This window comes from Haemaphysalis longicornis, unplaced genomic scaffold, assembly GCF_048455015.1.
Source record: "Haemaphysalis longicornis isolate Haplotype H1 unplaced genomic scaffold, Haemaphysalis longicornis Haplotype H1 scaffold_10, whole genome shotgun sequence".
Classification (NCBI taxonomy): domain Eukaryota; kingdom Metazoa; phylum Arthropoda; class Arachnida; order Ixodida; family Ixodidae; genus Haemaphysalis; species Haemaphysalis longicornis.
Window position 1 is genome coordinate 29,826,533 of NW_027526204.1, and position 12,386 is coordinate 29,838,918.

A 12,386-nucleotide genomic window follows, 5' to 3' on the forward strand; every position below is an offset into this window, starting at 1 on the left:
AAGAAACACCTAGTAATGCCCTAAAGCAAGCAAACATAGGCGACCTACAAATCTCTGTAACAGTTCACCGAACACTGAACCACAGCAGGGTCTTTATTGCGGGAACTGAATTAACAAATCAATAGGATACAGATGTTCAACGCTTGTGCGAAAAAGGAGTGGAAGTGGTAAGGCGTATCCCAAATAAACATGATGGCAAAGCGTCCTGACGTTTAATCGTAGCACCCCGACAGAGTATATTAAAGCAGGTTTTCAACATTGCTAGACAAGCGTCTACATTGCACAACCGCAATTAAACTTCAAGTGTTAAAACTAGCGTGAAATTATAACTGTAGTGACACCTGCCGGTGCGAAGAAACGTGAAATGCTCGAGCCATGGCCACCGCATAAGTGAAAGAGAGAAACCTGTAAGGGTGGTAGTCGGCTTCTTGGCTATGCACCTTCCAATGCTCGAAACACCACCGATTCAGCAATATAACTGCGACTGACTCCAGCGTGCGTACTTCTGTCGAAAATTCAAAGTGAGAAACGAATATTAAATCGGAAGCAACTTAAAACCTATCCTATCGAGAAGCTTGTAAGCGAATCTCAATACCTGCACCGGAACGCTACAATGACGCGGCTCGCTGGTGAGATGGTGAGGCGGTGAAGCATAGTAAGGCTTCCTTGGCCACCCAGTCGGCGATGCTGGCACGGTCTTGCCCCCGCCCCTCACAGCTCTGCTTTGGTTGCAATAACACAAAACGCGGACTACTTGGTTAGCATTTATGACGGTAACCTCGCACGCACTAAATGGCCACAAAACAAAAAAATACAAGAGTACTAATAACTAATCTTGTATTCGCAACACAACATTAATTGGCTCAGTGACAACTTTTCATCATTGCGCATGAGCAAATATGTATATTCCGTCACAATACGCAAACACAAGACAAAAACACAATAAATACACTATCTGATATTGTTTAACACCTCAATTTCATTCCCCGATAGGGCGACAGATAGATTACTACCGCATGCTCCCTTTATTTAAGGCAAGTGCCATGCTTCCGCTATCTTCCTGGTAGCCGGATCGCAGTGATCGAAGACGGTTAATGTTTGGAAAACACAATGGCTCCCCCTGGCTCGTTGTTTTTGTTCTTGTGTTTGTGCATTGCGCATGCGCGCTGATCAAGAGTTGTCACTCAGGGTGTAAATCTGGTGTGTGATGAATGGGAAATCACTTGTTTGTCCGCACTGCTCTTTCAGTCTTTTAAAGCGAAGCTTTAGCATTCGCACTAGCTGCATCTCTAACACAAAAAGGAGTGAAGAGAAAGAAAAACACTTCCGTGGCCGGGAGCGAACCTGGGTGTCAAACTTTATGAAATCAGCGTGCATCCGATTCTTCCATTTTGACATGCTAGAAGTGGCTTGGATTTTGAGAGGAGTGCATGGAAGTGCGAACTTAGACCAATATCCTGCACCCCATAGTGTCAAAACTACGATGATCCATCGTGAAAAAGCTCCGCGTTCAACCATCCTCGTCGTTAGATAAGGGGAAACTGATTTTTTTATTCGTCCACATTTTGCGCGCACAAAGTTGCCGTCATCAACGCCCTTACCTGTCCACAATGCTCTCCCCCACCCGGTATCCAGTTTCTGAGGCGTCGATGAACACGGTTTGAGAGGATGCCTCGCTTTACACTCCGGCTCTGCTGCCCTTCAGAGCCCAAAGGGCCAAACAGTAGAAGTCGCTGCATCTGCTTCAGCATCCAACAGGCCGCTGCACAATTCTGCAGCGTGCGGGAAACGCGACAAGAACCAGGAGAGGTGCAGCAGAAGGAGGCAGAGCCGTCAGAGATTTGTCCGTAGACGAGAATGCAACGTGATGCAGGTCTCACCGGCCTCACTGATACATAGAGCAACGACAGTCGCTTTTAAGACAAAAGGCACTACCCCTCAACGGTTTCAACACGAAAACACAACTGGGGCGCCCAGCAGAAATGCAACAAATCACGCTACCTCTACCCGAAAAAACAAGAATACGACAGAAAGCAGAAATTTTAGATTGTGTGCGCCAGTCAACCCTGATTAGATATACAAAATGCTTTCCACATATTACTGTAATATGTCAACAAGAAGCACATTCACATCTTAAGCACAATCACTTTCTCAACCGAGTTTCTACTTAAGACGGAGACCATTGCACTCACTCCTCAGGCAATGTAGGCCTGGTTGTCTGCAGGTTGGTAGCAGGTTATAAAATATTCACGGAAGTCTAGACACATTCGCCCTAAGAGCTATTGCTTTCAGTAGTCTAACCACAATATTCGTACTATCCATCCTACCTGATAATGAACACTTCTGTTCTCGATTTGAAAAACGTGTCAATGAACTGCTATTGCCATTTATACTAGGGAAAATTGTGAATACTCATCATTGCCCTTCGGGCTTGCTGATGCCTGAGGCCGAATAATACAGAAACTGCCGGCCTATTCAGACTCCTGCTCATTTTACATTACCGTGCAACCTATTGAACCACAGCCCGGAGCTCGTACCGCAATCGACTTGGAAATAGTGTCAACCAAACCGCTGTCTCTACACGAGTTCATTGTTATTTCCAGTCTATGTAAGCACGGTCATTTTCTAGTTACACTACCGTCAATTAAAATCCCGCGATTACAAAACTGTGCCCCAAGATTCCGTGAAGAAGCGTCCGATAACAAAAGATGGGAGCAATCGTCCTAACTGTTCTCCAGATTCATTGAACTAGACGTTCACCAAGCTGCGTAAATTCTCCCCACACACAATCCAAGCTGTCCAGTCTTCCACGTGTCAAACCTAGAGTAGAGCAACAAGCACACCAAGCCCACTCTAAGATGGCTATTGTAAAGGGCACGTAACAAACAAAACAAGGCGTAGGTTGCCCAACCAGTTGGAACTCAGCGATCTTTAGTGTACGAAAGCCATATAGGCAGCAACATGCGCAGCAAAATGGACGTATGGAAAACTACATTCATGTTGAATCTACTAAACCGGCCTAGACAATGTGTGCATCACAATGAGCGCATTCAAAAACGTAACGCAAACATCGCTTCGCCTATTTGTGCTTCTAGGGATGTAATGGAGATCAGCCCTTTTAGATATGCTAATTATGCATAGCAGGTAGGACAAGACAAAAAGATTGCGAACGTAGCTTCTTAAAAAATGGGTGGGAAGCTACAATTGCCTATTGCCAAAGCACGAGCTGTCTGCTGCACTTTCGGCGTGTGGTACAGTAGCCCAGGAGTGGGAATTATACCACACAAAATTCGGAAACATTTTAACAAAGACACACAAAGAGCAATACTTTTGAACAAAGCAATACAGGAAGCTGAATGTTATACAACCTATTTGAAAGAAGTAACGGTAATTTTAGACCTGATACAAGCAAAGAAGTATCTTCAAACCTCAGCTTCCGGTAAATCACAACTACGAGATGTCAGGGCAAAGGTTTGAAGAAAATGATAAGCAGACGCTTCTAGACACCTCCAGTGATATATCACTTTACACTACTCAGGTGGTTTTTTTGGACGGGCCGTATAGGTAACGACTTTAAGACACTTCGAATCCCAGGGTAGAAATGCATTTTTGCTTAAGCAGCACTGCGTGTCGACTTAGGGAAAGCTTACGACACACCATGGCATTATGACATTTTGTTTGATCCTAGGTTACGTGGCAAGAAGCTGCATGCTGTCCAAAATTATTTCACATAAAGCGCTCTCATAGCACTACACAGCAATATTTCGTCGTGAACATGCAATCAACGAAATTCCGTCCTCCAGAGAGGCATTGTCAGTTGGTCGCCTTTATTGTCAAGCTAAATTGCTCGACAAAATTTATCTCTCTTTCCCTACAGTATCTACATGTCAATGACATCGGTTTATGTCTTCTAATTTGCCCATCTGCGAAAGTTCACTCAGCTCCGTTTCAAAGGGATTTCTAAACTGGGCAAACAAAAATAGTTTTACCTTAACAGCAAACAAAATTATGCCTGTTGTGCTTAACAACCAAAGAGGCATCCTGCCAGCAAAACGTCATTGATGTGAACGAGAGACAGAATGAACGTTTAATCGAGTAAACGAACAAAAATTCCTGGCTGTGGTGTTCGATTCGAAACCAACTTATATACCACACTTTTAAAATCTAAAACTAAAAGGTGGGAAAACACAGACCCTCCTAGAATTTTATCATGACAGTCGTATGATATAGGTTAGCCTTGTATGTAAATATTTGAAAAGCATTATAAGATTCCGGCTTCACTACACCAGCATCATCTGCACGTCGGCCTAAAAAGCAGCCCTTTAAATATCACTCTCCTTACATTACGTTTGATTTATTTATAGCTGATAAAGCGCTTTTCATCGCAGCTCCCAACAACAAATGGACCGTGACCAAGAAAGAGATCCAGAAGGCGGAGAAGGGTGGTGAAGGTGGAGGTGGTGGCGAAGAGGAAGGTGGTGGAGGCAGCCGAGGCCTTAAGAAGGATGGAGCGGGCGAAGATGGTAAAGATGGGGGTGGCGAAGGAGAAGAAGAAGACAGCAAACGTCGCCGACTTAAAAAAGTTCCCGATGGCGGCAGTCAGGAGGAAGGTGCCAAAGGTCGCCGATCAAAGAAAGGCAGAACTGATGCCAGTGAAGAGGAAGGAAGAAAACGCCGCAGACCTAAGAAAGTTAAAGGCGGTGGCAGTGAGGAGGAAGATACCAAACGCCGCAAATCTAAGAAAGGTAGAGGCGAGGGCAGTGGGGAGGAAGGTTCCAAACGCCGCAAATCTAAGAAAGGTAGAGGCGAGGGCAGTGAGGAGGAAGGTTCCAAACGCCGAAAATCTAAGAAAGGTAGAGGCGAAGGTAGTGAAGAGGAAGGCACCAAACATCGAAAATCTAAGAAAGGTAGAGGCGAAGGTAGTGAAGAGGAAGGCACCACACGTCCCAGTCGTAAAAAAGGCAAAGGTGGAGGTGGTGAAGAGGGAGGCGCCAAACCACCCGGAGCTGGAGAAACTGGTGGCAGCAAAGGTGGCCACGGGATTGATGGTTACATGTATCATGAAGGGGTGAGTACAAAATTTTGCACCTTGGACGTTCTGAAATGCCAAAGCGTTCTAATATTTCTGACCCGCTCATTTCTTTGTACTTTGTCCATTCATGTGCTATGCCTAAGTGCGCTGCTTGAAAGAGTCACCAGGCTTGCCTTAGGAATACACTTCACAGTATTTCATTACTGGCAAGTCTGATATCTCTTCGGACAACTGCATGCTAATGGAATAAGCCCATTGTGAGCGTATATCTCAAAGGACGGGTAGGTACTGTGTTTGAGTGTACCCCGTTGGCATCGTTGAATTGAGGACAAGGTATTGCAGACACAAATTTTAGTGTACCATTAGTATAGTGAAAGAAATAAACTAGATTCCCACGTATACTTGATTCTAATGTGGAGAACAATTTCTTACATTAATTCAAGCAACGTACTTAACAATGAAAATAACGTGTATTATGTATTCCGCTTGCAGACGTAATGGTTTGGCAGGATCTCCTGGTATTTCTGATTGGATAAGTTTTGTAATAACTAAGCCTTTTGCCAGCAGCCTCGCGCCCATATTTCATTCATAATGCACAGAGGTTTAAGCTGGTATGAAAACATTTGATTACATGAAGGGCGCAGGCGGAATCAAAGCTCCCGAATTGGAGGGAATTGAGTTTTTGAGATCTGATAGTGAACTTTTCAGTGGTTCGAGGCCATAAAGAGATGGGTATGGTGCGCTAAGTTAGTCTAAGCTTTCTCGCCGTAGAAATTAGTATTTATACCTCATGGATAGCTCCCGTCTGCATCTTGTTCCTCTAAAATGCAATCTGTCACTTCGCCCAAAAGATTATTGTTGTGGTTTTTCTGAGTCTGTGGTACGAACAGAGCTTAGGCCCATAGTATACAGTGAAAAAGAATACAAAGACAAAAACACCCTTGCTGTACTTTAGCACAATTCATTCTTGCTATGCAGCTCATATGTTGTCCTCGGAGGCCTCACATAATCCATGTCTTAGAATAAAACATGTAAGTACTGCAAGGAGGCATGTCGGCATCACCGGCTACTTCTGTTTGTACGATTTGGGACATCGAAAGACGGGACTGGTTACAGGGCGACCCTCTTTAAATACCTGAAAAAGACAGCCATAAACCTGCTTACTCCCGCGTGAATGCTGGGCATGACTACATTTGGTTATTGTTTCCCCTTTGTTTCCTTTGGTTATGTTGATCCCCGCGTCGCTTTAGGCGACGCGGGGATAAACACGACAACAATAGAAAGCAGTGCGCAAGACAATGTGGGCTTTCTTTACTACTTTTTAAGCAAAAATAGCACGATTAATCAGCGAAATGGGCACGCCATCCCAGCTCGAAACAAGCAAATTCCTTTACATCGAAAATGTAGAAAATATATTATATGATTGTCACTTTGTCACATCGTGTGAATGCCGTATTTTTTGTTGTTAAAGTAAACGCAGCCACCGTTGATCAGACGCTTTTACAAGGAAACTCAAAGTTTGTGTCGCGTACTTCAATTTGAGTCGACCCCCCCCCACCTCCAGTACCATACTCGGTGATTAATTTCGGTGGCAATGCAGCCAAGACTACAGAGGCAAACCACGCCGTTTCACTGTGCAGCTGGAAGTAGTTCAGTGAAAATATTTTGCTTGGTGCAACCTCAAAATAGATAGTTCCAATATTTAGCCTTGAAGCGATAATTCCAATAAATATAATGGCTTGTATAGGCGACAAAGAGAGCATTATTTTTACATTTTCTGCTTTTTAAGCTGAACCTTTCGCCACTGAAGCCGCATAGGTTGTCTTAAGAAAGGAAAAACCTTGCAGTCCTTGTTGACGGCAGGTTTTTCTCCATCCGGTAGCTCGCCACTTATATAGATGGATATATTGATCGTTTATTGCACATCATAGCGGTACAAGTGTTTCGATGCCTTCCTAAGCCCGCAGTGCTTGTGAGAGGGCAGACAGAACAGCAGCAGCAACAACAATTGTAAAGCTGATTTTGTGGATAGGGAACACATTACAGGCAAAATCCAAAATTATGTTGATTCCTCTGTCGCAAAGCTCGTCGCAACGCAACAGCCTGCCGTAAAGGCCGCAGCGCATAACCAAAGTGGTCGCACGTTTCCTGAAGCGACCCGCTAGCAAAACGTCTCTCGCCAAGCACACCGACAAGACAGCCGCCATCTCGCAAATCATGCTCCTTTAGCTGCAGATTTCGATGCACATTTCACTTTCGGGCTTTCCCGATTCCTGTGACAGAGGAATCAACCGCAGTTTTTTTTGTTCCTCATCCCTTTTGCTGCCCTACCTCGGTGCCCTCACTGGCACGCTCTCCCCCTTTAAACTCTGATTAGCCCTTGTCCTCTGAAGCTCGCTTTTCCCCGTAAATCGTCGTTTCCGAAATAATCTTGCCCATTTCTCAGACGGGGCCTTTGCGCTCACGCGTCAAGGTTTAAACATGACGTGGCTCTAACCCGATGCGAACATGAGCTTCTGGACTGGTATTTGCTAACAAATTCCCAGTTTTTAGGTCAGTAGATTGCGAGCCGTATGCTCGTTTTCTTTGCTGCCATTGCCGATTGACATATCAGACTAGCCTTAAGACAAGACCCCTTGCCTCGAATCGGCGTCGGGGTCAGGAAGTAAGCAAATAAAGACACGGCGCTCTAGCCACAATTTATGCCCGAAGCATACCGACAAATCAGCATTGCTAAATACGGGATGAACAAGCCTTTAATGGTCGCTGCAGCTAATTCATTGATCAACGTTGACGCAAGTGTGTTCTCCCTAAACAAGCCATCTCAATACTCGTGGAGCCGCACGAGAATGTTCCTCATGCATCGTCCCTATGCATGTCCTTATGCAACGAAAAGGCTACTGAACGTTACCTTCTCCGCACGTAGAGTGCCTATTTAGCGGCTTGTTCCCTAACACTCGTTCTTTCTTCCCGACACACAGGTTGTTAGTGGTGACGAGCCATTGGACTTCGAGGGCGATTTCACACCAATCATGCGAAAGATTCAGAGACAAGTTTTGAAACGTCACAACAGGTTGAGAAAGAAGCACGGCGTTCCTCCTCTAGAACACAGTGAAGAGGTAAGAAACGTTCGAGCGGGAATAGTGCTTTAAGGGCCCCAACAATCTGGGACGCTTCCCGGGATTTTTTGTTCATCATACGGTGATTTTCTACAACCGAGCCCCAGTTGTTAATTGCTGTTTACTTTGTCAAAGCGGTTAAACAATATACTATGACGGACGAAGTCACGCAAGCAAATCGAATAGCTTCGACTTCCAAAGTTTGTTATTTATAATAGAAAAATTGGGTCTATTGCAAACCGCAAATGAACTTGGCGACTACCGGAACTTCCCCTGGTTCAAGGACTGGCAGCTGGGCTAGTTGGTTCATTGCATGAATTGGACAGCGCTGAGCTGGGACAAAGTGAAAAATAACAGACACGGGTGCTGTGTTTGTGACTGTTCCCTTTGTCCCGTCTAAGCCCGTCTTACCCCTGGTATTGCTTCTCTTTCTCAAGCCTATTATGTCAATATTAAGCCTTCCAGTTTAAAAAGTCTTGAGGTGTACAGGCGTAAAAGAATGTCTCCATGACGCAGTGCCGGTTGTGAGGTTTAAGCATCGGGAAGCCATAGGATTCATAAAGGGGTAGAAATGCTTCGCAATATGGCTAAACGAACAAAAGTGCTATCTAAAAAGCAAGGAAGATCCCCTTAAATAAAAATGCAGCAAACCGCAGCTACCATGCAACAAACCACTCCTCTACGACCACATGGCGTAGCCCGGGGTGTTTGGTAAAGAGTGCCGGTGCTAATATTTTCACTTGCCGTAGTCTGAATCTAACAGGTCCTTTCAGAGATTGGATTGAACCAGAAGACACTCGTTCCATGAAAACCAGGGGCTTATGTAAGCCAACTCAAGTCGTGCGGAGCGACATGAACCGCATGTTTTGCAAAACTACCCAAACCCAAAGCAAAAATAGTGTTGAGGGTCAAATTATAAAATTTAAAAAGTAAAAATTTGGCACGATACCCGCAAATAATTTTTCAACTTAAAAGTGCGAACATCAAGCGGCGGCAGAGGAAGGAAACTTTGCAATCGAACAAAAAAGTTAGTCGAACGAACGCTCTGTTAAAGATTGTCAAAAAATAAAGTGAAGGGAAGGGGCAGGGTGAGGAAAACGACGGAACCGAAATGGTAAATGGTAGGTTTATAAAGAAGACAAACAGACGCTTAGCCAAACATTTTTACGACAACACTCAAAGGAGTGCATATCTTTTTGAGGCCCGAGCTGCATCCTTGAAAACACGGACGAATGTGAGCAAATATTATCCACACCATTGCGCACGTGAGCGCCACGAAGAAGACCGGTAGCAGTCGAGAACTCGGTATTTCAATGCCGAAGTGTCCACCCAGTCTGAACTACAGAACAAAATGTACCTTTATGAAGTTCCAGGCTTATCCATCGAGGAAAGCGTTTTGTCTTGCGCAGTGGGGACTGCCACAGAGCGGTTAGAGTAACGGCGGAGCAGAGAGTGAGAAAGGGTGAATACAGGGCCGCGGCAACGGTAGTTATTTTGAGAGAACAAAACAATAAATCCAATAGTAGTCGCACCTAGTTCAACAAATAAAACGTCCTACAGTCAGATTAATTCCCCTGGGAAGACCTTTCTTGCCATCACGCCGATTTAAAAGAAAAGCCGATGGTCGTTATACTAATCGTCATCCCCTCAAAATACATCAAGCACACAATCGCGGACAAACCTTTTACTGAACGCCTAGAACCCCATTCTACTCGCCAAATGAACCTCCGCATTATTACACTATTATACAATTTTAACTGCGTTGAGGAAGTATTTAGGTGCAGTGTTTGTCAAAATTTTCTAGACCAAGCCGAAAGTGCGCAGGCCGCGAAAAATTCAATGCACAAAATTTATGTCCCAATCTAGGCTCTACATTTTATGCTGGAAAGCTAGAGAAAACGCCTTTCATTCTTACTGTCAAAAAGTATTTTTGTTACAAATAAACGTAAAGCTTATTATTTGAATTCTTTGTGATCGAAAAGGCTTAGAATTGCCCTAGAAAACTTTAACGAAGGGTGTACATAAAGCTGAGTGGTCTGGTGACCACTTTACAAACAGCTTGCTACACAAAACTAATCCCTGCTTCATTTCTAATTTTCACAGATGTGTCGTCACGCACAAGCATATGCCTACAGGCTAGCTCAAATGGGGAAAATGAAGCACCGAACTCACAGCAGGAAGTACGGAGAGAACCTCTTCGCCTCGTGGGACCCCAGCTCCAACAAGGTTTTCCGCGGTAAAGTAGCCTTGGCAACACTCCTTCCACTGCTGTTGCCTTTTCTATGAATCTGATCGGTGAACGCCGCAGCGTCTCACGAGGCAACCTAACTGGGCAGACCAAGTGCAGGCTAATGAGCAAGTCAGCAAATAAAAAACTGCCGCCGCTTGCCATCGTGGTGCAAGGCTACCGAAACAGCCGAGCTGGCGGCCCGTCCCCCATGGTCGGAGACCCGGCTGTTGCACCGCACATGGATTTCCGAACTCGCTTCCGAAACTTCTTCATGACTCGCAGGCCCAGATCATTTTTTTCTGCAGCCATTTACATCTTTCCCAAAGTGGACCGAGTTAATACACGCTAGAACAACGCGCGGCAACCGGCTTCGTGATTTCGGAGCCTGTAGCACGAACCTTTGTGCTCCCCACTTCAGGCGCGAGCTCACGTGAAGTGAAAATAATAATGGTCAGGAAAAGAAGAACAGCACTGGAAATAAGAAAATCAATTCACAAATTCGGGGCAGATTGTTCACGAAGGTCGAGCTGGCCGACGCCGGGCCTTTCTCACGAGGCACACGCTCACGTTCGTTCGGTCTTTTCTTCGCATTTTCTTTGGTAAAGCTATACGGCGGAACGAAAAGCTCAAACCACTCTGCTGTCAAAATGGAGTTTTTGCGACGCAATGACTGCCTTGTTCACCATCACCATCATCAGCAGTAGCAGCAGCCCGCTCAGATCCACTGCAGGACGAAGACCTCTCCCATCGACCTCCAACCACTCCTGTCCTGCTCTAATCGAGTCCACAGTTTACCCCTGCAGTCCACTGCATCGTGTTCTCGGCCTTCCCCTTTTTCTGGACGCATCTCTTTGTATCCAACCTGATACCCTAATTGTCCACCCGTTTTCGATTCGTCTCCCTACATGGCCAGCCCAAGTCCTTTTTTTTCTTTATTTGAACTATGATATCGTCAACTTTAGTTTCTTCTCTAATCCACGTCGCTCGTTTCTTGTTCCAGAGTGGTATTTATAAAATTATTCGTTCCATGGCCAGTTGAGCCGACCTAAGTTTGCACTATAGTTGATTAGTAAGCCGCCAAGTTTCAGCTCCGTATGTCATTACGGTCGGTATGCACTGGTTGTAGATTTTTCTTTCGGGTAACAGAGGTAGCTTACTTTTCTTTATTTGGGAGTGCTTGCCGAGTGCTCTGCAGCCCATACCTATTCTGCGCCGGATTTCTCTCTCATTGTTGGGGTCAGCACAAACCATCTGTCCGAGGTAGTTATATTCTGTTACTTCATCTAGCGTTTCGTTTCCTAGTCTGAAAAAGACGCTGTTGGCATTCTTATTCCTGAATACTTTAGATTTATTCCTATTTATTTTTAGCCCAAAGGCCGTGATTTCTGATTGTAGTTCCTCAAGCATTCTATGCATGTGTTCTGCATTCTTACTCAGCAAGGCTATGTCGTCCGCAAACCTCAAATGGCTCAAGTATTCTCCACTTATCCTTAATGCTATGTTTTTCAAGTCACAGTTTCTAAACACCCCTTCCAAACATTATGTGAATACTTTTGGAGAGATAGTACCGACCTGTCTTTCTCCTTTAGAGATCAGAAATTTACCGCTTTGCTTGTGAAGGGTTATTGTGCAGGGCCGTGCATTTCCTATATATGTGTTCTAGAAATCTTATGTATGTTTCCTCTATTCCCTGGTCTTTTAGTGCTCCTAAAACGGCTGCGATGAGTACAGAATCAAACGCGTTCTCGTAATCTATAAATGCCGCGTAAAGGGATTTATTGTAGTCGGCGGATGTTTCTATCACTTGGTTAACGACATGGATGTGATCCATTTTTGAGTACCTTTTCCTAAACCCAGCCTGCTCTCTGGATTGATGGGAAGCCAGGCTGTTACGTATGCGGCTAACTATAACTTTGGTAAAGAGCTTGTAAATAACTGAGAGTAGGCTGACAGGTCTGTAATTCTTGAGGTCCTTGGGATCTCCCTTGTTAGGAATCAGAATAAT

The 12,386-nt window shown here is 44.9% G+C and overlaps 1 protein-coding gene across 1 annotated transcript in view; it reads left to right on the forward strand.

The window, feature by feature from the left end:
• The window catches only part of LOC144158330 (uncharacterized), a 102,367-nt gene that overhangs the window by 27,663 nt on the left and 62,318 nt on the right, over positions 1 to 12,386 (forward strand). Inside the window, exons 3-5 of the mRNA XM_077689151.1 lie at positions 4,389 to 5,068; positions 8,014 to 8,151; positions 10,255 to 10,387. Coding sequence (XP_077545277.1) covers positions 4,389 to 5,068; positions 8,014 to 8,151; positions 10,255 to 10,387 — 951 coding nt within the window. The remainder of the gene's footprint in view (positions 1 to 4,388; positions 5,069 to 8,013; positions 8,152 to 10,254; positions 10,388 to 12,386) is intronic.